Source organism: Ammospiza caudacuta, chromosome 14 (assembly GCF_027887145.1).
Source record: "Ammospiza caudacuta isolate bAmmCau1 chromosome 14, bAmmCau1.pri, whole genome shotgun sequence".
Lineage (NCBI taxonomy): Eukaryota > Metazoa > Chordata > Aves > Passeriformes > Passerellidae > Ammospiza > Ammospiza caudacuta.
Genome location: NC_080606.1, coordinates 1,116,896 through 1,144,405, shown reverse-complemented (window position 1 = coordinate 1,144,405; position 27,510 = coordinate 1,116,896). Strand labels below are relative to the sequence as shown.

General features: G+C 54.5%; 3 protein-coding genes across 5 annotated transcripts in view; all 3 read right to left on the bottom strand.

Annotated features, from left to right (window-relative positions):
• Window positions 1–410: 410 nt before the first annotated feature.
• LOC131564042 (regulator of cell cycle RGCC-like) lies at window positions 411–3,289 on the bottom strand. The gene is made up of 5 exons (XM_058814304.1): window positions 3,226–3,289; window positions 2,499–2,654; window positions 1,951–2,031; window positions 1,603–1,665; window positions 411–903 (listed from the first exon to the last, which is right to left on the bottom strand). Exons 2-5 carry the CDS (start codon window positions 2,650–2,652, stop codon window positions 896–898), a joined length of 306 nt encoding a protein of 101 aa, XP_058670287.1. The 5' UTR covers window positions 2,653–2,654; window positions 3,226–3,289; the 3' UTR covers window positions 411–895.
• A 1,217-nt stretch (window positions 3,290–4,506) lies between these two features.
• Window positions 4,507–18,319, bottom strand: ARHGAP36 (Rho GTPase activating protein 36). Its single transcript, XM_058814104.1, has 12 exons — window positions 18,223–18,319; window positions 16,355–16,508; window positions 14,007–14,175; window positions 12,228–12,290; window positions 10,239–10,495; window positions 9,522–9,717; window positions 8,957–9,012; window positions 8,649–8,799; window positions 8,046–8,194; window positions 7,570–7,740; window positions 7,024–7,121; window positions 4,507–6,090 (listed from the first exon to the last, which is right to left on the bottom strand). Exons 3-12 carry the CDS (start codon window positions 14,119–14,121, stop codon window positions 5,952–5,954), a joined length of 1,395 nt encoding a protein of 464 aa, XP_058670087.1. The 5' UTR covers window positions 14,122–14,175; window positions 16,355–16,508; window positions 18,223–18,319; the 3' UTR covers window positions 4,507–5,951.
• The window catches only part of ENOX2 (ecto-NOX disulfide-thiol exchanger 2), a 25,269-nt gene continuing 15,444 nt past the window's right edge, over window positions 17,686–27,510 (bottom strand). For all 3 annotated transcript variants that reach the window (XM_058813837.1, XM_058813836.1, XM_058813838.1), the window contains exons 8-15: window positions 26,481–26,587; window positions 24,276–24,390; window positions 23,727–23,908; window positions 23,066–23,173; window positions 22,221–22,277; window positions 21,147–21,255; window positions 20,812–20,897; window positions 17,686–19,512 (exon numbers count right to left, since the gene is read on the bottom strand). In XM_058813837.1, coding sequence (XP_058669820.1) covers window positions 19,381–19,512; window positions 20,812–20,897; window positions 21,147–21,255; window positions 22,221–22,277; window positions 23,066–23,173; window positions 23,727–23,908; window positions 24,276–24,390; window positions 26,481–26,587 — 896 coding nt within the window. In that variant the 3' untranslated portion in view covers window positions 17,686–19,380. The remainder of the gene's footprint in view (window positions 19,513–20,811; window positions 20,898–21,146; window positions 21,256–22,220; window positions 22,278–23,065; window positions 23,174–23,726; window positions 23,909–24,275; window positions 24,391–26,480; window positions 26,588–27,510) is intronic.

Below are 27,510 nucleotides of genomic sequence, written 5' to 3'. Positions count from 1 at the left end.
AACCTCACTGAAAGCTCAGCTTGGCAGAGGGCTGCAAACCCACATCCCTGGGCCTTGTTCCTGGGCTGCTGACAGGGGCAGGATCCAGGGGAAGTGGCACCAGAGCCCCTCCCTTTGGAAGCAGGAGCCCCAGAGCAGGGCCCTCCATGCCAGAGGGATGACAGGCAGTGCCCATCTCCCTGGCAGGGGAGGAAGGCACAGACTCTGCACCCTCTGCCACCCCAATGGCCGAGTGCCATGGGCAGGCAGGACAAGGATTCCTGATATTCCTCTTTAGCCAGGCATGTGCTGCTGAACTTGCTTCCTGAGGTCTCCCCCTCCTCCAGTGCCAGTCCCACCAGCTGGCAGCCCCAGGCATCCCTGCTCCCACCCTGCCAATGGGAAAAAGATGGACACAGGCAGACGTTTAAAATCCTGTTCACAGAACCATTTGTACAGCACAAAACATTTTTTACAGTATTTACAGCAGCAGCTGGGGAAAAGGCACTTGGGGGGCAGAGAGGGGTCCAGTTTGGGGCTCCCCATGCAAAGCAAAGGTCAGCAGTGACAGATGCCACCAAGGAACCAGGCTTCCCAGCCTGGAGGGGACACTGATGTCACACTGATGTCCTGCAAGCTGATCTTCCCCAAAATTCCTCTGGGGGCTTCAGCAGCAGCCCAGCTCCCCCCCAAAGCCCTTGGAGCCACCAGACCCCGCGCAGGGCAGGGCCAGGTCCCACCCAGGGCTGTCCCCTCCTGGCGCTGGCAGGGCCTTGTCACCATCGTCCCGCAGCCGGATCCGTCCCCACCGCCCGTCCCTGTCCCCAGAGCCATCCCCACCCCAGCCAGGGGGGCAGAGGCAGCATCAGGGAGACTCAGGGCTGGGGCTGCTCCTCTGCAGACTCCGCAGCACAGCTCACATCTCTGCAGGATGACACAGAAGATGGTGACAGTCTGCAGGGTTAGAGCAGAAATCTGGGGCAGGGGGTCAGCCCTGGTCCCCTCCCTCCCTCCCTGCATGGCTGGGGCCTGCAAAGCAACACTTCCCAGCAGCCACCTCATTTTGCACCAGGGATGGGAACAGAGAGCAGAACTGTGCCTTACTCAGTCTGCGTGGGAGGAAAAGTTTTTAACCAGGCTCTCTCTGCCTCCAGCCTGTCACGCTGTGGGAGGAAGTGGCCTCTGCCTCGGTTTCCCCAGCACAGCAGCCATTGGGGAGCAGCCAAACTCTCTGGAGCTGCTGGGTACAGCAGCCAAACTCTCCAGAGAGGCCAGAGATGCCCAGCACAGCATCACCCCCTCCCACAGGGGACACCCCCAGGCTCTTACCAGGAGGGAAGCATCTGGAGGAGGAGAGCATCACCAACAGGCTCCCTGCCACCTCACAGACCCCCTCTCCTCCCTCCTGATGGGGTAGGTTAGGATACACCACAAGGGGAGTATGGGTTCTCCTGCTCACCTTCCCCCCCAAGCAAAGAGCAGCCTCTGAGCAGCAGCTGGAGGGAGGCTGCAGGCAGAGGAGCACAGGTCTCTGTGCATCTTCCCAAAACCATCAACAGGAGCCCCAGTCCAGGTGTCCCATCCATCCCATGGGAAGTGCTGGGATCAAGGTTGGGCATGTACCTTCCAAGGCTTTATCCAGGTCTGCAATGAATTCCTCCAGCTCCTGCGTGTCTCCAAGCTTTGCTAGTGGGGAAAAACACGGTCAGGTCTCCCCATTCCCCCTCTCACTGGGGAGAGACCCCAACCCCTTGCTCCCAGTACAGCTGCTCCAGCTGTGTTTATCCCAGCCAGTCCAGCCTCAGCTGGGAAAATCCCAACCCAACTCCTGCCCCTTCCAGGCTCCTGCCAGGACACAAGGGCTCATTCCCACTCTGCAGGGCCTCCTTGGCACCCCCCTATCCCGGGCTGGCAATCATTGCCAAGCCCAGCTGAGCACAGAGAAGGAAGCCCTGCAGGGGCCAGGCTCACCTTTGGTGGGATAAGTGTCAGCTGGGCTGTTGAGGTGCTCCTCACTGGAGTTGAGGCTGCTTCCTGGGGATGTGCTGGCACCTGCAGAGACAGAGCATCAGTCCCTAGCCTGGGCACAGGCACCTGATGAACATTTTGCAGGAACACAGCCCGATCATGCCCATGGCACAGGGTGGCACACTCTTGGAGAACCCATCTGCTCCTCCCCTGCTTCTGGAATGCTTGGAAAAATGGAATTGAGTTTCTTTCTCAGGTCAGAGAGCACCAGAGGTTGTCTGGGCACCATTACAAGGACAGGGTTATTACAGATCACTTGGTTATCCCCAGCCCCTCAGGGTCCTGCAGCAGCCTGCCTGGCATCAGGAGCCCTGGCAGATGCTGGCAGGTCCTGGGTCAGTATCCATGGTCATCCCCCCATTGCTCATCCAGCCCACCAGGGCTGAGTCAGGCAGCATCAGCAGGAAGATGTGCTCCATGGAGGAACCACAGAGCTCCCACCCCGGCAGACACCATCCTCCCCAGGGCTCCTCACCCCAGCCCAGACTCACTCTCCAGCTCATCGATGCCACTGTCATACACGCTCTGTCCCGCTTTCCTCTTCAGCTCCTCCAGGTGCTGCTGGTACTGACTCGCAGGGCCCCGGTCAAAGTCCTCCATGACCTCGTCGAACTCTCTCAGCAGCTCACTGAGCTCCTCAGCCATCGCTGGGGGCAACATGGGGGTGTTGGGGTACCCACCTGGCAGGCAGGGCCAGCAGGAGCCTCTCGGGAGCAGCCCAGGCTGGGGATGAGGCAGAGCCAGGCTCCGGGTGCCGGCTGTGCAGGCAGTGCCAGCGCTGCTCCGAGCACACCCGGCTCCTCGGACAGCTCAGCCTTCCCCCAGCTCATCCCACAGCTGGGCTGCGGCCAGCCCAGTAAGTGCTGGTGCTACTCAGGCTCGATAGAATCCCAGAAGGGTTTGAGCAGGAAGGGAGCACAAAGCCCATCCCATCCCATCCCAGCCCTACCATGGCAGGGATACCTTCCACTGTCCCAGGGTGCTCCAAGCCCCAGTGTCCAGCCTGGCCCTGGGCACTGCCAGGGATGCAGGGGCAGCCCCAGCTGCTCCGGCCAGGCTGGGGCACACGGAGGGGAGGAGGGCACAATCATCGGCCGGGACCCCCGGCTCCATCCCGCTCCCGGGGGGTGCCCGGAGGCTGCGGGGGGACCCAGGAGCGGAGCCCCTCGCGGGTTCCGAGGGGGCGGCATTCCCGGTTCGGTTCGGTTCGGCACTCACCGGCTGCTCGGCTCCCTGCGCTCCGGTCCCGGCGGCAGCAGCGCCTCCGCTCCGCTCCCGCCGCTTTTGGCCCCGCACCGGGGCTGGGCGGGGGCTCCGGGAGGCTCCGCCCCCAAACGGCAGCGCGGGACCGGGGGAGTCCCAGTGTCACCCCCCCAAACACTCCCGATAAACACCTCCGAACAAACACCCCTCAACAAACACCCCAAACACCCCCGAACAAACACCCCTCAACAAACACCCCGTAAAAGACACCCCCGAACGCCCCCGCCCGGCGTCGCTCCCTCAAAGCCCCAACAGGAGGCGGAACACGGGATTGGGGCTCAGCTCCCGGGGAACCAGGGACAGACGGCCTCAAGCTGTGCCGGGGGAAGGTCAGGTTGGATATTAGGGAAAATTCCTCATGGACAGGGCTGTCCGGCCTGGCACAGCTGCCCAGGGCAGTGGTGGAGTGCCCGTCCCTGGAGGGATTTCAAAGCCGTGTGGATGTGGCACTTGGGGACACGGATTGGGGTGGCCTTGGCAGTGCTGGGGGATGGCTGGACTTGGTGCTCTTGCAGGGCTTTTCCAGCCTCAGCGGTTCCATGGTTCTCTCCTACAGGTTTCCCAGAGAGCTGTCAAGCCCAGAGCTTTGTGTCTGGGCCCTGCCATGGATCCTGGTCAGCAGCATGAGGGAGACACAGGGGTTTAAAAAAGAGGAGCTCAGGCTCTGCTGTCCTTGCTGTTGCCTCTAAAGCCACCCATGGATCCGAGCAGCCGGTCCCACTCCTGCAGATTCTCCCTGCTGTACCCTCATACAAGCCCTAGGCCTGGCTCTGCCCCGCCAGTCTGAGGGGCTCAAGGGGGCTTTGGTGGGGCTGGAACTAAAAACCAGCCAGAACCTCTCCAACAGCAGCAACCACCCCCAAAACAGCAACTGCTGCCTAAGCAGGAATGACCCCCCCCAAAACAGTGATCAGCCCCAAAACAGTGACCAGCTCCTGAGAACCACCACCCCCCAAAAGCAGACTCCCCCAAACATTCACCACTGCCCCAAAAGCAACCACCCCCCTCAGAAGAGACCCCCAACAGCAGCAGCCCCCCCTGTGCCAGCACTGGGGATCAGGAAGGATCAAGGCAGAACCTTCCCTGTCATTCCTGAGGTGACCCCCAAGGCCTGCAGGGGCAAGGAGCCCCTGAGAGCAGAACCCGGAGCAAAAGCCAGGCAGCCCCTGCAGAGCCGGCCCAGAGCAACGCCAAGGCTCCCTGGGGAGATGTGAGCTGGCTGGGCAGCGGGTTTATTTCATTTCGTGAGGCTGGAACGGAGCAGCTCCAGCAGAGTCTCGGTGCAGCCGCACGGGGGCCGGGCCAGGCCGGTGCCGGGCTGCCCTCAAGCGGAGTTTGCAGCAATATCGCATCAACGCTGCCAGGGACGAACACCCCACGGCCACTTGGATGGCTCTGCAGCAGCCAGAGAAAGCTGGTGCTTCCCAGTGAGCTCCCCGTGTCCCCCTGCCCCTGTTATGGTGCGGGGAAAGTGAAATCCAGCAGGGCTTTTCCTGCAAAGAGCTGCCTCCTGTGTCAGCATCCCTGGTCCATCCTAGAATCATGGAATCACAGAATGGTTTGAGTGGGAAGGGACCCTAAAGTCCATCCCGCTCCACCCCCTGCCATGGGCAAGGACACTTTTCACTATCCCAGGCTGCCCCAAGCACATCCAACCTGGCCTTGGACACTTCCAGGGATCCAGGGGCAGCCACAGCTGCTCTGGACAACGTGTGCCAGTGTTTTACCCTAGGAAGGAATTTGAAAGGCTGGGGGCTGCTCTTGCAGCAGGTACAATCCCACCCAGAGCAGTGGCTGGACACAATGTTGGTTTCACAGCTGACATTCGAGTGTTCCTGTGGCCTCTGGAACTTTCCACAGCCTCATGGTGTCCCAAATTTATCTGCTCCTCCAGACACAACAGCTCTGCTGCTCTCTGGAGCTTATCAGCTCCCAGGGGGTCTCACCAGCTATCTCACAGCACAGGCTCCTCTGGGAAATGCTTCCCCACCCATCCCAACTGTTCTGATCTGCAGGGAAGGGACCTTTGCAAAATAAGAGCCCAGCCTGAGCAGGGCACCTGAGAAGGTCTGGGTGCCTTCAGACCAGGACTGGGTGCAAGCTGTGGTGGAATATGGAATACTGTTTGCAGAAGTACTATTTTGTCCCCAGAAGTGCCCTGCTGTGGCTGCCCCATTCCTGGGAAAGTTCAAGGCCAGAAGGCCAGGCTGGATGGGGCTTGGAGCAGTCTGGTGCAGGGAAGGTGTCCCTGCCTGTGCCAGAGCCTCACCACCCTCACAGGGAAGAACTTCTCTGAATATCCCATGAATATCCCAATTTCTCTCTCTGGCAGTGGGAAGCCATTCCCCGTGTCCTGTCCCTCCAGCCCTTACAAAAGCATTTGGATACTCCTCTGAGCTGTCTCTTCTCCAGGCTGAGCAGTCCCAGCTCCCTCAGCCTGTCCTCCCTGCAGGTGTAGGGATGGCACTCCATTCCCGAGGTGCTGTGAGGAGGGGGTGGCAGGGAGGGCTGTGCTGAGGATGTGGCAGTGGTTGGACCCACAGGAAGGTGCCAGCCTGGCAGGTGACCCCCGAGTACAGCTCTGCCCCCTGGGCACAGGCACAGGGGCTGCCCCCACAGTGAGGAAGGGCTGGGTTTTGTGGGAAAAGCTGCCTGGTTGTGTCCAGAGAGCCTGGGCAGGGCTAGATGCCAACATGCAGGTTTAGGAAGGAGACGCTGCTGTAGAGCTCCGAGCAGACCGAGCCGCGCTCCAGGCTGTGCGTCCAACCAGGCAGTGTGGACAGAGCCAGCTCCTCCCCGGGATCCTCACGCTCTGGGCTCCTAAGGAAGCAAAAAGGAGAGAGATGCTGTTAGCAAATGCTTCTACTGCCCACTGCACTCCCAAATGGGCTTAAGCAGTGATCCCAAAGACTGCCATCTCCAGACAGTCCCAAGAGGAATGTGAACACAAACAAGAAGCTGTAGCATGGATCACAGAATCCCAGGTTTGGGTTGGAAGGAACTTTGAAGAGCATCTAGTCCATGGGCACAGATACCTTCCACTAGATGGGGTTGCTCCAAGCCCCATCCAAACTGGTATGGAGGTAGCCTGTGGTCCAGGAAAACCCTTCCCACAGGACAATTCATGTTTCTGAGGAGTCACCAGCTCTACTGAAGGCTCTTGAGCATCCCCTGCTCCTCAGGATCCCCTGTTTTCAACTATTCCCTACTTCCAACCCCAGGGAGCAAACCCCCTCCTGCATTATGTGCCATGGTAGACCCAGCTCATGGGATGTGAGGTCCTTTCAGCCACCGCCTTTAACCTTAGGGAAGGGCACAAGCTCCAGTTCCAAGCCTCAGTGGGAATGTTCCATTTTGCACCCAAAATGTGGATGTATGGACAGAGCTGGTGGCCCCACACAGACACCCGGGGCAGGCAGAGACTGCAGTGAAACACGGACACCAAGGATGGAGGAGGTTTGGAGAAGGCTGGTGGTGGAGCAGGGATCAGTGTGTGACACTGAGAGGCAGGAGCAGGGGAGGGGCTGGACAGGAGCTGTGTGGATACCACAGAGGGAGCTCTGGAGAGAGCTGGCACAGGCTGGGGAGCAAACAGGGAGAGCAGGGAGCTCCGAGGGATGGGAAGGATGGAGTGTGAAGGGCTTTAGCTGAGGAGCTGTGACCAGGCCGCTGTAGGAAGGAGCAGTCTGGAGGAAGATGAGCAGGGTGTGCTGTCACTTGTCCCTGTGCCCTGAGGAGCCCTCGGGCACTTACGGCACGTCAGGGAACTTCCTGCGCAGCAGGTACTCGATGACATCGGGGTCTGTCTGGAACAGCCTCCTCAGCACGTCACACTGCATCTCTGGGGACACCTGGGGACACACGGCCACACTGCTCAGTCGTGGGGCCACTCTCGGCAGGAGGCTGAGCAGAGGCAGCCAAGGAAGGAGCCCAGGACGTGGTCACAGAGCCAGCACGTTGGTGTCACACCCCACACACCTCCCAGGGGCTGCACGATCTCAGCCCCTGCTTTCCCTTCACTATCCCCAGTCCTTTGGCTCCCTGTAGACCACAAAAATTGCTATAAGGCTTTTTGGGGATCTGAAATGTCACATTCCAATAGACCTGAGGGGACTCTTACTGCTGCCTGTGAGTGCCCTGTGGGAGGGTGGAGAGAGGACGGAGCCAGAGCCTTCCCAGAGCATGGGCACACACCAAGGTGTGCATCTCTGACAGGGACAAAATCCTTCCCCTGCTGCTCTTGGAAGAATTCAGAGGGAAGGAGGTGCTGGAGGGGCTGCCCTGAGGAGCCCAACTTACCATGAACAGGGAGTGGTGGTGCTCAATCAGCTTCTGGAGCACCAGGATTATGGCAGCACTGTCCTCAAAGTTCAGGGCACCAGCATCTTTCTCTCCAGGCTTCTCCTTCTGCAGGATGTTGGGACCAAAGACTGTAGCCAGGTTTGACACTGTCATTTTGTTCCCAGGGATCTACAAGGAAGCACCAAAGGAACCTGTGGACTGTGGATGGAGTGGCATGGGATGTCCCAGGATGTCCTCACCCACCCCAGGGCAGGAACACAAGGGTGAGGTGTTGGTCTGGGTCCAGTTTGGTCCTCTCTGAGCTGGTGGCAGGGCCAGCACAAAGGGCTCGAGGTGCTGGAGCACACATTCATCCCATCCTCACCTTTTCCAACCACAATGACCCCGGGATTCTGTGAGGGATTTATTGTCTCCCCCAGGCTTGCAGCAGCCCCAGCACCGTCCAGGGCAGCCCTCAGGAGCAGCAGCCTCACCTGGCGGCCCTCGGGGTCCCAGGAGCTCTCGGCGTGCCGCGCCACCCGGGCCAGGAAGCGCAGGAGGCGCAGCAGGGTGTCACTGTGGCACGGGGGCAGCAGGAACAGCAGCAGCTGCAGCGTGTCCAGCTGGGCCTGCCCCTCCAGGCCTGGGGAGAGCAGAGTCAGTGAGGGGCACAGCCCACCAGGCACTCCCAGCCCTCCTCCACCTGCTTGGGAATGAGCTCTGGTGGGAGCCAGGCTGCTGTCCCACCCTTCCTCCCATGGGATGGAAAACCCAGCCAGAGCTGTGGTGTTGTTGGATATTGCACAGCCACACAGCCAAAGACTGTCACGGACCAGAGGGATTTTTATAGTCCAATTCAAAAGAAATCAAACAAAACCCCCACCAAATCCACTGATTACAGTAACTGCGTGTGGCAGCGCCAGGGAGCACAACACCCATCCCAGAAGCTTTGGAAAAGAAGGGTGGTGAGGAAGGATCCAATCCTGGCAGTGTCCAAAGTCAGGTTGGACAGGACTTGGAGCAACCTGCCCAAGTGAGAGGTGCCCCCAACACAAATCCTCCTGTGGCTGTGCAGGCTCTGCTCCACAGGTACTCACTGGCTGTGCTGAGGAAGGCTCCATAGAGCTCTCTGGGAATCAGGGAATCAGGCATATCCCGGAGAAACTCTTTGAGCAGGGCAGCCACATCATGAACACTTTGATGCTCATCCAAGAAAACATCCAGCCCTCGGTCAAACTCTTCCCTCAGCTTGGAGATGGAAGAAATGGGAAGGATGAAAATCACAGTCAGTTGTAGTCTGTTTCAGACCTCTCCACACCAATGTCAGCTCTATCCATCCCCATCCACATGAGCCTCTATCCCCGACAAGGCACAGCCAGAGGATGCAGTGAATGCCTCCCTTTACCTGCTGGACTCTTTTCTTGGAGCTTCCAACACGGAAGATGCCAACAGTTTGGAGCCCTGGGGGACAGAGAGGTTAGTGCTGTGCATTCCCACTGCTCCCTGCCACCCAGGCTGCTCCTGGGAGCACCTCAGCACCGTGGCAGGGCTTCTCTTGCTTGGCTTTCCCTTCTCCAGGCAGTGAGGAAAAGGAAAGGCTGTGGAGCCATGAGATTTCCTTGGGTTGCCTGTGATAAAGGAGGAGATCCCATCCCTACAGTAACTGTGAGCAAGGGCTGGATGTGCAGCAGAGGTTGAGGCACCAGGAGATGGTCACTGACACACACAGTGACATTCCCTCTTCAGTGACATTCCCCTCTGGTGCTGCATCCAACCCAGAGGACTCTCCACAGGAGGCTTTTTGGAAGATGCCCTGCCCCAGGACTCACAGAAGCATTCAGGTTGGGAAAGACCTCCAAGACCATCGAGTCCAACCATGGTGCCCATCAAACCTGGCCTTCCTCCCACCTTGGGGGTGGTCAGCCAGGATGTCCTGGTGGCCACACTCAGGGAGTTTCTCCAGCCCTTACCGTGCGTCTCAAGATGGGTGCAGCACCTGTCCACAATCCGTGGCACCTGCCAGGTGATGGGGTTCAGGCTCAGCTGCTTCTTCTTGCCGCGGCTCCTGCGAGGGTCCAGCTCATGGGGGTGTGAGAGCTGCAGGGCCTCCAGCAGCTTGGAGGCGTTGTCACTCAGGTCCGTGATGGAATCCACGGACATGGCCCCCTGGGATGGAGCAGAGGAATGACCCCACAGATCTATCAGTGCCATGACCTCACGGGTTTCTGGGAAAGGGCAGCATCCAGTGCCAATCCTGCCATGGACAGGGACACCTCCCACTGTCCCAGGCTGCTCCAAGCCCCAGTGTCCACCCTGATCTTGGACACTGCCGGGGATCCAGGGGCAGCCACAGCTTCTCTGGGCACTCTGTGCCAGGGCCTGCCCACCCTGCCAGGGAACAATTCCTTCCCAATATCCCATCCATCCCTGCCCTCTGGACCTTTAGATGTCCCCCTGGTAACCTCATCTCCATAAGAGCTTTGCTAGTGAGGGCCCTCCCACTCCTCACAGTCCATCTCTGAGGGGGCTGGGGACATCACCATTTCCCCGAGGACAGACTGGGACCAGCCCAGCCTGGGTCACAACCCACTCAGTCAGTGAGAAAAAATCCTGGAAAATCCCATTTATTGCCAAATTCAGACACCCCGATCCCACAGCACCACCACAGCCCATGTTGGGGACCATACCCTCCGCTGGCTCCAGGAGCCCTTGTCCACCAGCACCGGGGAAAGCGGCTCCTCTGGGCAGCCCCCGTCGGGCGCCCGGATGCAGCTGGTGCCCATTGCCAGCCTCCTGTGCCTCTGGGCCCGGAACCTGGTGACCGTGGCCTCCACCTCCAGGCAGAGGCGGCGGCTCCGGCCCACGGCCTCCTGCAGCTGCCGGCAGGCGCGGTCGTTGGCGATGACCTGGGCGAGCGGCACGCCGAAGGTGTGGGGAGAGCACTCTGCGGGAACACGGCACGGAGGGAATGGCACTGAGGGAGCTGCAGGGATGAACCCCGTGTGCTGCCCCCAGGAGCGCCTGGAGCAGTCCCAGGGAGCAGGAAAGGTGTGGGGGGACCCTGGGTGCCACAGAGCCAAGGGGGAGGGCACCCCCTGGGAAACGGGGGGCTGGGGGCACAGGGAGCAGACACAGGGGCTGCTCTCCAGCAGGGGCTGCTTGGAGCCCGTCCCAGTTTTTCCTGGAGTTTCTTCCCTTTAACTGACTACAGCCCCATGAAGATGCCATGGCACCCATGGAGCAACAACTTCATAAATCACCAAAAGATCCTTTCCAAATTCTAACTGTGAGAAATGGATTTGTAGAGAGTTCTCAAGCCTAGCAGAAGGCCCGCACAGTGTACATCTGTATGCAAACTTTGAGACAAGAAATGGTGACTTAGAAATGCCATAGAATAAGACAGATATTGTTGAGAGAAAAATGGAGCTAGAAAAAAGTTTCAAAAGATAACCTTACAAATAAGACTAGATACTTGAGAGAAATAAAACTATGAAAAATGCATTATATTAGGACCCATGAGGGGTAGTTTTAGATGATTGGCTTTAAGGCCTCTACAGCATGGTGTGGCAAAAAGATGATAGGCCAAGAAACACTCATAGTGTATTGTAATTAGGAAAGAATTGGTTTCTGATTGTGATGGCATGAACGATAACATCTGTGCTGTCTCACCCTTCTCATGAGATGGAAAATGGAATAAAAGTTTTTAAAACGCCTCTCAGCTGCCCCATCTCAAGATCAAGAAGAGAGTATTGTCCAACAAACTGGTGCCCAGTGTGAGGAGCAGATAACTCAACTAAACTGTCTGACCTGTCAGAAAGCCCTGAGGTCATTTTTGTGAAGTTGCTGAGACAAGCATGAATCCTGGGATCATGACTCTTGCAAGAAGAGAGAAGTTGGATTTCTGCCCTCGTCACTGGCTCGGTCAGGACAGAGATCCAGCAAGGACTTGCCTGTTGCTCAACATCAGGTAAGCCTCAGGGAACGTGTTAGGACACAAGGTGTCAAATTTTCCTAGAGATATTTATAAAACCTTAAAGATCTGGTCAAATCTAATTCCTGCAACATTTCAAAATCTGAGTTAAAGGACTTACTATTATGCATTCAGAAGGGGTTTCCAACTGTGGATGAAGTTTCTGTGTTATCACTTCCTCTCTGGGAACTTTTAGGACTGAAACTATACAATGCTTTTACCACAGACAGAGATCAAACAGCTGCTAAGTTGCTACCAGCATGTTGTACAATGATTGATGTGTTTAAACATTGTACTAGGTAAAATATGAGGCATTAATTTCAGTAGTTTTAAACCCTTGAATGGTTTTGTGCTGGTGTGGGGAAGCTCATTCCCACCTGGCTCTGCTCTAGAATTCTATGCACCCCAGGGTTGTCACTGAGGTCCTTCAGGGGATGCTGAGATAGAACTGGAGGTGACAAGACTGGGGCAAAATGGGCAGATAGACTCATTTGTGGGTGTTCACCTTGAGAATGCATTTCACATTGCACACATTCCACACACCTTTCCGTCCTTCCAGGCTCCATCAAGCTCGTGCCATTCCAAGAACAACAGAACAACTGTGATGAAGCATCCTACTAGTTTTGGGCACCTCCCACCCCACCAAAAACCACCCATTCCCCCTGAGAGCAGGGACCAAAGCCCAGGTACAAGTGAGGCTGCTCACCTTTCCTCTCCTTCGAGAAGCTCTCCAGCTTCTGCCGGATGGATTTCATGCCTTTGGAGCCATCTACAAGGAAAAGGGGAAGGTTCAGCACTGGCATCTTGGGGCTGGCTCAGCATGGGCTCCCTGTCCCTCTGCAGCCTCCAGCCAGGGGACACTGAGGGACAGCCACAGCCCTGAGGGGATCCAGGAGTGCCCTGGGACACACAGTGGGCAGCAGCTGCTAGGGACCAGCCCTGGAGATGGACATCCCTGCCCAGGGACCAGCCCTGGAGATGGACATCCCTGCCCAGGGACCAGCCCTGGAGATGGACATCCCTGCTTGGAGAACAGCCCTGGAGATGGACATCCTTGCTTGGAGAACATTCCCAGAGATGGGCACCATCCTCTGTGGATGAAGGGGTGGAGGGACCCCATGGCTCTACGCGAGCAGTGAGACCCAGAAAGGCTTTTGGGAACGTTTTAGAGCACAGACATAAAAAGTTGTACAAAACACCATCAGAAATCCCATCCTGCTCTGTAGGAATCCCACCTCACACATCCAGCAGCAGTGAACTGAGAATTCACTCACTGCCCACCCTAAATCCTTCCAGGACACATCACCCTATTCTGGCTTGTACTCTTCATTCCTGAAGAATTCTCTTCCTAGGAACAGCTTATATCTATTTGTTTGGGTTATTTTGTAAGACTTAGAGGAAAGCTCTGACAGCTGGAATGAGGAACATGAGTGTAGAAGCCAGCATAAATTGTCCAGCAGCACACTGACCAACCAGGAAGGAAATACTGGGGTTTGGGACTTTTTTTGGCACTGCACTGGTCCCTAGAGGAGCTGCTGCTGCAGGGTGTCACTGCAAGCTGGATCACAACAGCCCAAAATAAAACAAAATAGAAAAGGAATCAGGATGTTTGTGGTCAAAGTCCTCCAGGGCTGCAGCCCTGGAGCAACTGGGAGTTCTGGGAAGGAGAGGGGAGCTGTGCTGGACTCTCCATGATGCCATTTAATGGCATGAAACCTTTGAGATATTAAGGTGGGAAGCCAGACTTGGGTGCCACCTTGAGCAGTTGGTGCTCAGTGTGAGGCTGGGCACTGGGAGATGCCCCATCCTGGGAGAGGATCCTGAGACCTGGGGCCTCCATCCTGCCCTGGGGTGCCAGGAGTGGAAGGGGGGCTGGAGACCCCCAGGCTCCCTCTGCACCCCAGCCCCAGCCCTGGTGAACTGGTGCCATCCCCTGCCCTGCTGGGATGCCAGAAGTGGATTTGGGAAGGAGTCTGGGAACCACAACTCTCTGGGTTTGCTGGTGGGGGACACAGGCAACCCTGGGAACCCTGACAGGGCCTCTGTGCTCAGTTCCTGTGGGGTTCCAAAATTTATCCACCCTTTTATGTGCCAGTGCATTATCCACTCTCCCATAAACCCCTTTCCAGCATCAGACTTAGTGCTGGCCATGGATCCAAACAGCAAATCCCATCCCACCCCAAGGGCACTCAGACAATCCCCAGTGGAGACCTCGCCAAGTTGTCACATCTGGTTTGAGTTTGGGGGTTGGAGGGTCATGTTCTCACACTGCTGCGGACACACAAACCCCTCCACAGGCTGATCAGGCCTTCAGGGCTCAGAACAAAGCAGGAATGAGAAATAGAATGGACCAAAATATGTCACAAATGTCTCCCCATAACCATCACCCCGGGCTGTGGTGTGGGGATGTGCAGCATGAATGGCTCAGCCTCAGCCCCCCTTGGCAGGAGCCTCCTGTCCCTCCTCTCCCCCCTGTCCCCTGTACCTCTGTCCAGACTGAGGTGGCCCACGGGCAGCCTCTCCTGCAGCTGGAACAGCGCCAGCTCCTGCAGACTGGCCCTTTCCAGCTCGGACAGGCTCTGCAGGGCCACGGGCTGCATCCCAGGGCTGGGGCCTGGCACAGGGGCGAGCCAAAGGTCCTCTGGAAAACACACCTGTGTGAAAGGAACGCGTGGCAGCGACACCTGCTTTAGGAGAGAAACTGCTGGGAGCACCCCAGGGAGTCTTTGCAGGAGACATTTGTCCCTCTGTCACCTCTCCAAAGAGCCAGTGGGGCTGCAGAGCCCCAGCCACATCATCTCACTCCAACCTTCCAAGCAAAGGCCTTGGAGGCATCGGGAGAAGATATTTAGATTTGATATTGGGAAGGAATTGTTCCCTGTGAGGGAGGCGCTGGCACAGGCTGCCCAGAGGAGCTGTGGTTGCTCTGTCCCTGGAAGTGTCCATGGCCAGGTTGGACAGGGCTTGGAGCAGCCTGCACTGGTGCAAAAGGTCTCTGCATGGAAGGAGATAAGCTTTAAGATCTCTCCCAAATTCTGTGATTTATCTTTTGTAAATCACAGACAACTGCACGTGACCAGAAGTGCCGAAGCCCTTTACCCCAGGCTGGACCACAGACCCTGGACACACCCTGGACACCCCATCTCCTGTCCCAGAGCTTTGGGGAGCCCTCCCTGCTGTGTGCAGGCTCTGGGAGAGCCCACACAGGGACCTGGCTCCTCAGCCCACACTGACCTGGCTGCCTCCAGCGGTGCCACCTGCTCCTGGTGCCACCTGTGCCACCGCCCCAGCACCACCCGGCACGGTCCAAAGAGCAACAGCAGCCCCAGGGAGAGGAGAGGAGCGAGGTCAGAGTACGGGCTCTGAACAGAACCTCCCCAAAGAGGCTTAAGGCAAGAATGAAAAATAAATGCCTGGAAGTCTCAAGGGATGCAGTGAGACCCCCAGGAAGGGGACAGAGCTCCTGTGTCAGTCTCTGCCCCCTCTCTAGCCCCTGAGACTGGTTCCTTCTGGCCAGGTTTGAAATTTCAGTTTCTAAAGGTTAGAAATTAGAAATTTAGAAATTAGAATTTAGAAAGTTACATAAATTAAAGAAGAAAACAAATATAAAGGAGTTGTTCATAGTTCCCTGTAAGTGGAGACTGAAAAGGGAATTCACCTACATCATCGAATCCCACACTGGTTTGGGTTGGAAGAGACCTCAAAAACCATCTCATTCCACCCCTGCCATGGCAGGGACACCTTCCACTGCCCCAGGCTGCTCCAAGCCCCATCCAATCTGGCCTTGGGCACTGCCAGCAATCCAGGGGCAGCCACAGCTGCTCTGGGCACCTGTGCCAGGGCCTGCCCACCCTAGGAAGGAATTCCTTCCCAATATCCCATCCATCCCTGCCCTCTGCCAAAATAAAGAGGCACAATGCAGGGATTTTTATAACTCCCATCCTGCTCCCCTGGGATGGTGTGGGGCAGGAACCTCCTTGGCTGGCACAGATGAGAGCATCTCCACATGCCAGGGACAGCTCCGTGCCTCTGCTGCACCGGGAGCTCCCAGCAGGGCGGGAGCAGCTCTGCTGTGCATGGATGGATGGATGGATGGATGGATGGGGATGAGAGAGACACACTGTAGGGAGTTACCTTTGTGCAGGTGAAGCCTCACACTCCAGCAGAGCTCACAGCCACATCCCCAGCCTGAGCAGAGTCCTGTGGGATGCGGCCGCCATGGGGTGAGAAGGAGGAGGAATCCCAAAGAGGGAGCAGCAGAGGGAAGGCAGGAAGGAGAAGGCAGGAAGGAGAAGGACAAGCTGCTGCTTATCTGCCCAACCACAGGCGCCACTCGAGGAGCCCTGTGACGTGCCACCACCACTGGCCTGCCAAAACTCATCCTCCAGGAGTTAACCCCAAACACCTGCCCTGCTTCTCACCCCAGGTGTGGATTTATGTCCCTGGAAACAGCTGAGATGGGGAGCAGCACCTCCAAGCCAGAGGCACAAGAGCAGCGTGGGTGTCCCTGCAGGGGACAGGGATCAGAGATCCCTGTGAATCCCATGGGACAGGAGAGCTCACTCAGCCTGGACAGGCACCAGGCTCCCTGTAAGGAAAGAAATGCTGGCCCACAGTGGGGGCAAAGGCAGAGCCCCACAAAAACCCTGCTTTGGAGGGGATGCCAGAGCAGGAATCTCACTAACTCAAAAACAGGACTGGTGCTTATTTCAGGAAATCCCATGGGGAAAGCTCAGTGCAGCTGCCCCCTCCATTCCCAAGGAGCAGTGGCTGCTCCCCCAGGCTCAGCTGCAGTTCCTCTCTTCCCAGCTGGAACAAAGGGCCCACGTTTACCTTGCCTGTGTCCTCTTGCAGCAGCACCAGCAGCTCCTGGAGCTCCCAGCTCTTCCTTTGGGACAATGGCTTTCACAGCAGCATCTCCTCAAAGGCTCCAGGGGCCCTTCCAGCCCACAGGCGGGAGGAGAAGAGGGGAAGGGATGGAAAGGAGCTGCCACGGCCGAGGGGAGGAGAGAGGGGATGAGAATGTGAATTTTCTGCCAAAGAAATGAGAGCCAGAAACAGCGTGTGGAGAGAGGGCAGGGCTGGATGGAAGGAACTGCTCTTCCCACGCTGGCCACGGAGCCTTGGCAGGGATTGCTCATTGCTCAATCCCCTCCATCCTCAGCTTTCCCCGCTCCCGTCCATGGGCAACCAGGACACCCCCAAAGCATCAGCTGTGCTGCCAGGTGAAACCTGAACTGGGAATGTGCTGCCTGGGGAGGGCCAGTGGATGATTCCCACCTCAGCTCTCCGTGCACCTTCCTGGTGCTCCACCATGGCAGCTTCCCCGTGACAGTGTCTGGCAGGGTCTGGCACAGGCTCCACATCCAGGGTCCCTGCAGTGCTCTGCCATTGAGGAGCTCACAGACCTCATGGGGTGGATCTACAGCTCAGGTTGTTCTCAGAGGGTTACAGATCTTGGAGAGCCTCCCAAACCTCCACTAACACCCAAAATTGGCACTTCCTTGCCAATGAACACAGTCCTTGCCATGAGCCCTTTGGGGCCAGCTGGGCTCCTGGCCCATGATCATGGAACAGTTTGGGTTGGAACAACAAAGAAAGCAGCAGGCCCAAAACTTGCCCATAAAAAATGTTTATTCCTTAAAAATACAGCATTCATCTGCAGGGACACAACTATTCAAAGCATTTTTTAAAAGGGTTTTTATCTGCTCCCAGTGTGGCAAGCGCTCAGTGTTGGGAGCAGGGAGAGCAGCAGCCCATGTGGGAACAGCCTGGTCCAAAGGGAAGATCTGTGTCACCCATCCCTGGATGTCACCTCAGCAGCCCAGGGTGGATTTCTCCTGGGAGAAACCTCAGCCCCTCTGGAAAGGCCCTGGGACAGGGAAGCAGCAGCACCCTGGGGTGCTCCAGCCCCGAATCACTTCCACAGCAACAGCCATTGCCCCACAGTTCCTGGCTCCTCTCCCTTCTGCTGCCCCATGGAACAACCTGCCCGGTCTCTCCAGCAGCCCCAGCCCCCTCAGACCCCCAGGAGGTGCCTCTGGCTGCCCACGGTGCCCCGGCCCCATCCCAGCTCCCACCCTGCAGCCAGCAGAGGCTGGGACCCAGCCAGTCCCTGTGTGGGGAGCCCAGCCCTGTCCCCACCCAGCCCACGCCTTCCCTGCCCCGGGTGCTCCAGCCACGGCTGCTCCCAGCGCTCTGCAACTGTCCTGACTCCTGAAGCTTCTTCCTCCATTTTCCCAAGGAGAGCTCTCACTGAGTGCAGGCCACCCTGCTCTCTCTCCACCTGGCTGACCCCAAGGGACAGGTGGCACAAGTGCCACATTCCCACCTAGCACAGCAGGGCTGTCTCCTCTGCGACCACCCTGGCTCCCCCAGTGCCTGGGGAGAACTGGTGCCAGGCTCTGCCAGTGACAACAACAATGAGGAGGATGATGGTGCAGGAAGAAACACAAGGGATCTGGAGAGACCTCAGAGCCCTGGGGTGAGTGGGAAAGGGAGCAGGAGCACAGGAGTGCTCTCCTCTGTCCTTCCTATTGCAGGGAATGGTGAGGGGAGAAACAGAGCCAGCAGGTCAATAGCTGGCTCCAAGCCTGGCTTCACCAGTGGAATTTTGGGGTTTTGGATGAGGAATTGGTTCACACACCATCAGGTCTCTGTGCCAGGTACACAGAACACACCAGAAATGTCCCTGTACTCACCTGGGCACTACCTTGGCCATGGCACAGGGTGGAGAAGGACCCAGCAGGATGACACCAGGGTTGGGAAATACCTGAGAACAGGAACATATGAACTGAGGCTTCTCCTCCAAAGTGAGGTGGGATCAGCAGCCCAAGTGAAGGGCACCAACACCTGGGGCATGGGGAACAAGAGGAGGGGCTGGAACTGTGCCAGCTGCCGTGCTGGGAGCACACTGGGATGTCTAGAACAGGAATACTGCACAGGGTGACTGAGAGCTCTGCCAGGCTGGGAACGTGAGGCTGCTGTGGGCAGGAGGATCCAGAGGGCTCCAGGTAGGCTGGGATGGGCTGAGCTGTGCTACCCTGCACCTCTGCACAGCTGGGCAAGAGCATGGCATACACTGGGAACATGAACAACAGGGCTGGGAAGGATCAGGAGCAGAGGAGTCTGTGCTGCTTGAGCTTGGTCTCCACAGCAAAGTAGGTGAAGGAACTGAGTGGTAAAAATCACCAAAAGTCAGGCTGATGTCGCTCTTCTCCACCCACATCCCCAGAAAATTAAACACCCTTCCCATGTAGAAGATTCTGTACAGACTGACCCAGAGCATGAGTGGCACTGCCAGAATCCCCCTCAGCCCCCACACCTCAGCTTAACTGCTAACAAAGAGAACAGCAATAAAAGAAACAATTCCTTGGCTCAGAGGCCCCTGACACATCTAAAACTTCTCTTTAAACATACCTTGGCTTTTACTAATAGAAATATCTAAAAAATGCTTTTTTTTTTTCCCTTTTGGTGATCTAGAAACCAGAAGACGCCCTTTGTTTTTGCTTCAGGACAGTCTGTGGCTGTTCCTAGCAGAAGGAAGGTCGAGGAGGAGGAATTTGGGCACACAAGCACATACAACATTGGCAGAACACAGAGTCAACACGCTGTGCTTCAAAGGGTCAGGCAGGAGCTTTTTTCCCCAAATATACTGAACAGCACTTGCCCAATAACAAATAACTGATCAAAGCAGCTGCAGAACTTGGAAGTTCTTCATGTGCTACTCTGGACTTGGTTTCACTTTTACACTTTGTACCCCGAGGCTGTGATGTGAGGGAATCATCAGGAACAGAGGAAGGAGCATCCCAGGTTTTCTCAGCATCCATATCCCACTGTTTCCAGCGTTCAGTCAAAGCTCAGGTCATTTTCAACCCATCAAAGCCACAAAACTTCCACCTCTTCTCCAGGCTGGCCCCAACCCCGCTGAGCTCCTGCCGGAACGTGTTCTGCAGTCGCGTCATGAGCACCTCCACCTCGGCCGTGCAGATCTGGGGAGCACAAGGAAAACAGCACTGAAAGGGAAGATGGAAGCCCTGATGGCTGCTGATAATTCAAACTCAAACAGGTACATGGCTGAAGCTCATCCAGGCCTTCCCTGAACTCCTGGGGATAATGCTGGGACACCAGGAGCTGTGACAAGAGCTAAGACTGGGGTTGCACCACTGCACAGAAGGAACTGAGGTGAGCCCCAGGTCCTGCCAAGCCACGCTCAGGGCTACAGGCAACTTCTGAAGGGCTCTTCCATGGCTCCAAACCACCTTGGATCTTAATTTTTGTGCTCTCTGCTGATCTTCTTGGTGAGAATGATGGACAGGGAACAGGGAAAAGATATTCCCCTTCCTTTCCTATTGGCAGCTTCAAGAACAGGTCGTACTTCCAAGTACTCCCCCTCCTCCTGCCTCACCTCAGGCCCAAAGATCTGCTCAGGGTTAAAAATAACATCCCAAACTAATCTGAACTCCTGCAAGAGTCAAGGAGGAGACAGAAGAGCTCAGAAGGAACACAAAGGACAATGGAAATAGCCCTCAGTGTGAGTGAACATGAGGAGACTGATGCCACAGCACAGGTTAAATAAAGGGTGGGCTCTGCACAGGGCTTCTCCCAAGCAGAAGCTCCCAGAAGCCCTTCTCTGCACTGTGGAAACCAAAGAGGAAGTTGCAGAAAGCAGCTTGAGTGCTATGATGGCAGTTCTGTAGGAGTTCCAAACCAAAATAAAGGCAGCTGGTGGCCCCACAGACAAACCCCAAGCTAGAATGAGGAGATAAAATTATTAACTCTGTCTTTATAAGGCTGGAGTGAGCAAGGCCAGGGAGCCATGTTTTCTAAGAAAGGGTAAACTAAACACTCATTTATATACACAAGCAGCTGGATAAGTTCCAATCCAAAGACAGAATTCCCATGACTGTGGGGCCTCCTGTCCCTGGGGCTCTTTAAGGAAGACAGCTGGAGACTGGGATAGAGGACAATGAGATGTAATTCCTTCCTAAAGGAATGAGGTATAACTCCTTCCAGAAGCCTTTGCACAGTTGCTCCCATTTACTCCAAAAAGGAGCACAAAGCCAGCAGGACATGGGACATTGGGGGTGTAGTTAGTGGTGAACCCCAAAGCTGGGCTGCTTTGGGCAACCTGGAATAGTGCAAGTGTCCCTGCCAGGGCATGGAACTGGATGGTCTTTGAGGTCCCTCCCAACACAAACCACCTTCCTATCATCCTGAAATTCACCCCATGCCCCATTCCCTTCAGCAGATTTCTGCAGGGAGCAGAGCCCAGGCTGTCCCACACCCACCTTGCTGTCCAGGCGCTGCAGGTAGGAGCAGATGTACTCAATGCTGGCTCCAAAGGGATGCACGTGGAGAAATGTTGAAATTATCCCTGGGGAAAGGAGCACCACCAAGGTCATTGTCACGAGACAAAAGCCAGCTGAGAACACCAGCCCCGTGCCCCTGCAGGCAGCCACACCCTGACCCCAGCAAAGCTCAAGGTTTTCCTCAGTTCCAGGACTCCCACCTCCCTTGGGATAAGCAAAGCAGCCAGAGGGGAGCAGGAGGAGTGCAAGGTCACCTTGAAGCAGCTCCCCCCAGCTCAGGTCTCTGGAATCAACACCGAGCCAGCAGAACTCACCAACTAAGAGAACTTCTCGTTCAGATTTCACAGGGCTGTTGCTCAAGGTCTTCTCCACTGGACATTCTTTCTCCTGGCTGCAGGCACAAACTCTGGACATGCTGCTCTCCTGCAAAAGCCACAGGACACGATCCAGACAATCTGGCACACCAGGGACTGGCTTGGGCAGGCTCCACAGAGCGTGCAGGGGTGTTTTCCTGGCTTTCTGAGTCACTGCATCTATCACTGCTGTATCTGAAGTTTATTTTCAAAAATGCTCCCAGCAAAGCACAGCTGTGTCCATGGTGCTGGGCATCATCCACCAAGTGAGATGAAAAGGTCACAAAACTCAGCAGATGCTACCACACACCCTGCACCAGCCCTGCTCCCTGCCATGACATCTGCTCCACAAGGGCCTTGCTTTAAACAACAAAATACAAACCAGACCATGGCCTTGCCATGACTGATTAAGCTGCAGAGGTTTATTTCTCAAATGCCCACCCTGACATAAATGGGATTAATCAAGTGCTATGGGGCTGCACAGGGCTTAGGATCAGACTGTCCCTGACTTGAGTTTGTGGTACTGAATTAAAACAGAATTGGGCATAATTTATTATCCCTGACATAAACACAACAATGCAAAGACGGCGGCTGCACTAAAAGCAGAACTTGTTTTATTCCCTAGTTTTATGTGGAATTCCAGTGGCCTGAGAGCTGTGGACAGCTATAATTGGGAAGAGCTCCCAGTGACCAGTGAGATGGGCTGGAGGGAAGCCAGTGACCAAGATAGAACTGAACAGTCTCCTGGGTTTGCTCAAATTCTTACACCAGTGCAGTTCTCAGCTCACAGGGCTGAGCCTGTGCCCAAATGGCCTGAGCTTCCACATTTGCTTCTAGAGGAGAAAGAGCAGCTCTGCCGTGTGGAAGCTGATCAGGGACTGCAGCCCACCAGCTACACTGCAAACCCACAGCCTGCCTGCTCCTGAAGATCACAGAATCATGGGATGGGTTGGGCTGGGAGGGACCTTAAAGCCCACCCTGTTCCACCCCCAGGGACACCTTCCACCATCCCAGAGCAGCAGCTCTTGGACTTACATTCCCTTGGCAGTCAGCTGCATCTCCCTCCTTGTCCTCTTCATCTGCCATGCTCTGCTATATATGGGCAAAGAAAGGAAAGATTACTGATGATAATCTCTTATTTTTGTTTTGAAGATCCTGCTCTGATTATTACTGGAATACACAAAACCATTTTTAGTTAGTAGAAAGGCATTATCTTCCCTAGCTCCTGGCACAAAAAAGTGGGACTACAGATGGAAAATGAGATAAACCCATTCTCTGGCTCTGTGGGCCAAGGGGGAAGTGCTGCCTCATGCTTCTTTTGTAATTGTGTCTGTGCTATAGAGAAAAGAACTCAGCAAGTATAGAGTCAAATCCACAATCAAATCAGAGGGGATCAAACCTGAGAAGCAGCACTATGGATTTCTGTTTGGAATACTGCATGGATTTTTGTTTGGAATAAACCCAGCAAGAACAAAAATATTAAAACACTCACAAAAATTTCCAAAATGTTTTATGGAGGGCAGATCAAAACATGCTCCTAAACCACAGTTGTAAATATCAGTGTCTGATAACTGAGACCTTTTTTCTTGTCTTTTAAAAGCTCACGCTACAGAAAAACCCCGTTCCAGCCGTGACACCACTGTACACTGTTCAGTGACAGTCCTACTGTATTTATACAGTTGCTGAGATTGTCTCACAGGTACATGAAGCAACTGCAGGTCCATTCCTGACAGACATCCTGCAATTTGACAAGTAATTTTTCCTCACTTTCCAAGGACAGCTGCTGGAACCAGGGCTGGGCATTCCCACCAGGAGTGCAGGACAGATGTCCTTCACCACAAACGTGAGGACTGCACAAGAAAGACCTGCATGGCACATACCTGCTCCTTCAGGTTTTCTAGTAATGTTTCTATTTTAAGTTTGTCTTCTTTCACTTTTTCCAACTCAGCTTCTCTCTTTTTGTACTCCTCTTGGACTTTCAAAAGATGCTGGAAGAGAAAAGATAAACTCTTAACCTGCCTTCCACCTTCTCAACCTGCCTTCCACCAATTATTGTTTAAAGAGCATAAAATTTAGAAGGGCTTTTCCATGAAGACCAGACAGATCACATCCAGAACCACAAGATGAAATATAAAAGAAGGATCCACCTTAGAAACACCTTTGCCTATTAGCATATAAAAACACACAGCTGTGTAAACATGGGGCAGTAATTCCATCCCCAATGGATGGGATTTCCCATTTCCTAACTCAGCTGGTTATGGACAGACTTGGTACTTTGGAAATCACAGTAAAGAGCACACAAAGAACCCTTCAACTATGGATTGTTTCCATGGGACTTATCAGCTCATACACCATCCCTGGTATCAATATTTTCTTTGGGGTTTTTTTTTTTAGCAACACTGGACACAACAAAGTTGCTCCCCGCTGCCAGATTGGATCCTGTTAAAGTCCTGCTAAAATGTTTTCCCAAGTGTTCCTGCCACCCATCCCAGCCTCTTTCCCCTGCAGCACAGCCCCAGCTATGAAAAATTCCTGGCCCACCTTCTGCATGCCCTGCAGAGCCTGCTGGAGGAGCTTCATCTGCTGCTCCTTGGTGGTGTCCTCGTCCCTGGAGGCCTTGCCCTGCTCCTGCTTGAGCAGCTCCACCTCGTTGCGATAGGCGTCCAGCTGCCAGCGCAGGCTGTCGTTCTCCTCCTTCAGCGCCTCCACCTGCGACACCAGTGCTGGGGACAGCACAGCAATCAGGACAGCAGGGAACCCCTGGCTGCCCTCCCCACCCTGCCCACGGGCTCAGCAGCTCGGGTTACAAAGCCTGAGCACACAAAGGAATGGCTCCAGCTGTTTGGGATATCGCAGGGCTGGAGCCCCTCTGCTCTGCAGCCAGGCTGGGAGAGCTGGGGCTGTCCAGCCTGGAGAAGAGAACGATCCAGGGAGACCTCAGAGCCCCTCCCAGGGCCTAAAGGGGCTCAAGAGAGCTGAAGAGGGACTTTGGACAAAGGATGGAGTGACAGGACAAGGGGAATGGCTTCCCGCTGCCAGAAAGAAACCACTGAAGAGAAGCACATTATGAGCTGTAGAAAGGGATTTTACCTGACTCTTCTGTTTCTTTCATCTCTGATGGATCTTCTATTTCTTCATCAGACATTTCCATCTCCTCCTCTCTCCGAATGCCCATCAGCTCATCATTGTGGATGTTACGGATCTCCTGGGGTTCAGAAGCAGAGAATGTTTCAATACAGATTGCGAGGAACAGGTTGGCTGAATAAAGAGTTCCTGAAATCTAGGTCTGCAAAAAACAACTCCAGGACATGACTTAAAAACTGGCACAGATTATTAGATCAAGGGCAATATCCAGCACAAGTCACTCTGTCAGAGCTACTGGGATTACAGACCCTTCCATCTCCCTTCTGCTCTTGTGATGAGGCAGCTCAGCCTTGCTGTGCAAACCTGAGGAACTGGAGTCAGCCCTAATTCTCTGGAGCCAAAAGTCCCAACCTGAGCTGGGACAGAGCAAACCAAGCTACAGCTGCACCTTGAGGGACCTCCTCAAGGTGACACCAAAAGGCTGAGAGACCCTTTAGCCAGCATCTGGTATCTACAATGAGGTAAGAGACATTTTAAATTACACCTAAAAATGTACCATATACCAGCAGCATTTTTATAAATATATAAGTATCTGCCAAAATCTGCATCAAAAAGCTGCATCTTGTGGCTTCCACCCTCCTTTAGGAGCAGTCCCTAAGCTGGGGAGAGCAGAACACTGAGCCTGGCAGCTGAAGTGCTCCTGAAAGAGGCCTCACCAGTGGTCTCACAGCCTCTTCCTATAGGGAGAACTTACCTTGGAACAAAAGACAGCTCCAACTGGAGAGAGAGCTCCCACCCCAGCCACAGCCAGTGGTCAGAAGGCAGGGAAAAACGGGAGCACTGGGCTCAGAGTGAATCTGAATCAGCACTTGGCTTCTCAGGTGCAAAAGAAACCTTGGCTCCTCTTTTAGCTGCTACAAAGGTTTGACTCACTGGGATTGGAAAGGCCCATAGGTACAGTCTCATGGGGAGATCACACCTGGAAACTTCCCAGGACAACGTGGGCATTTAGTGTTCAAGCATGGTGGAGGATTAACCACCTGCTTGGTACCACAGAGCCCTGGCTGGGCCTGATCCAGAGTCTTCCCAGGCTGCAGCTTTGCAGGAAGGTGGCCTGGACACCCCAGTCCACAAGGATCACAGGCCTGGACACCCCAGTCCATAGGGATCACAGGCCAGGATATCTCCAGCTCACAGGGATCCCAGACCTGCACATCCCTGGCCCGTGGTGATCACGGATCAGCAGCCTCTCAGCTTTGCTGAGATTCACTCTAGATGGTAAATAATCTTAAAGGTGAAAGAAACCTCCTGGCTTTGCTGGGATAGACTTGCTTTCCAAGTCTGTAGTAAGGAACTCAATATCCCAGACAAATCCAGAACCACAGGAAGATTTACACTAGGGGTAAGCAATGACAGCCAAAGGGAACAGGACAGGGTGGAGGAGTGGGATAAAACTTCATGAGACTCAACAAGGCCAAGTGCAAGGCCCTGCCCCCCCAAGGTGGCAGCTGGCAGCACGGATCTCATCAGGGCCCCCAGGACAAACATCTCCCCACCCATCACCTCCCAATCGACACCCTTTCTTTACCTTAGCTTCCTTATTTCTGATATTCTGCCTGACTCTCTTATCTGATTTTATAAAATCTTACTGGACTAAGAACTATTCTTCCTCCTGCAGGAAGAGCAGTGGGAGTGACAAGCATTCTTCCATCAGTTCCTTTCTGATCACCATTTTTAAACCACACATTTCATCATGTCACTTCACAGAATAAATACACAAACATGAGAACATCCTCCCTCAAGCTTTCCAGGCTGTTCATCTGCAATTATTTCCACCTCAAGGTGGAAATATCACATAAAATGTGATAAAAGATTCTGACGAAACTTAGAGCTGCTGTTTTTTTAATCTCTCTAGAAATCCTTCTTGCTTTAATATTAAAATCAGCAGAAAAATCAACATTTATCAGCAGTATTATGACTATTATTGTGCACAACTTCCATCAGCAGGCATGTCTCCATGTATTGCTACTGGTGACACAAATACCAAGAGAAAATTTATTACCTGTACCACAAGAGCCTCCTGAGTGATTCCCACCTCACACTGTGAAGGAAGGTGTTGTTATCCATGCGAGCATCGTGCAAACCGAACATCAACATCCTGACAAGCAAGAGACCGTGCTGGAGGATCTAACACAAGAAAAGATTACCAACCTCTGCTTGTTTGCACCACACGCTGATGTTCTTACGCTGAGCTTTCGTGAAATGGTCCCAAGCCTTTTGTTTGGAGGCAGAATGGTACACGGCCACTATCTGCTCGACTGGAGTGGCAAATCAGCAGCAAATCGGGCCCGAATAGCATCCAGAGAGGGCGAACAAGAGGAGTAAAGGAGTAAAAAAGTGGAATCAGGCAGGTGGTTTGGCTCCCCTTTTCTCATAACACTGCACTGTGCTGATGCTACGCTCAGGGAGGGGGCTCAGTGTCTGGAAAGAGCCTTGTGGGCTTCACCAGGCCAGTGCCAAATGCTCACAGAGCAACGACCAACTGGGGCACAGGCTCTGCTCTCAGCTGGGAAAAAGGCAGGACATGTGGAAAAAAAAAGGCAGCACAGGTGCTGAAAAATATCCAAATATACTGTGTGAGGCTGGCTGGGAGTGTAAGTTCAGAGGGGCAGCACTCACCTCTGAAATGGGGTGATGAGCTACAACCATGAGTTGGTCTTTGCACAGTGCCACAGACCTGTGTGAGCTACCGGAACACGACCAGGACCAAAGCAAAGGCACCAGCCATCAACTATTCTGGGTTCTGGGATTTATTCCTCCTGCTTCTCTAGAAAACTTAAGAGGATTTGGAATACGCAAAGTGTTTCTCCGTGGCTGAGAGCTCACCCACAGCACAGAGCACATCCACTTGATTTTTTCTATGCTTGTGATGCAGTACTCATAATTCTCACAAAATAAACACATCTCCCTGCTCGTTAGAGTAACTTAAGAGTGGCTGAGATATCAGTCTTGGTTTTAGAGAGTGGAGATACACACTAGTCTCTATTACTACTTACTCTGCAGTGCTCATTGTAAGTCCCTCTGGACCGTGTGCCCGTAGTTTTTACCATTAACAGAATTAAAAGGAAAACAATAATTTAAAAAAAACAAGAGCTAAAATTACTAGATACAAAACCAAAAGTTAAGAATGCTCAAAAGCTAGGCAAGGGGCTCAAAGAAAATTAGTACAATTGTGGAGAAG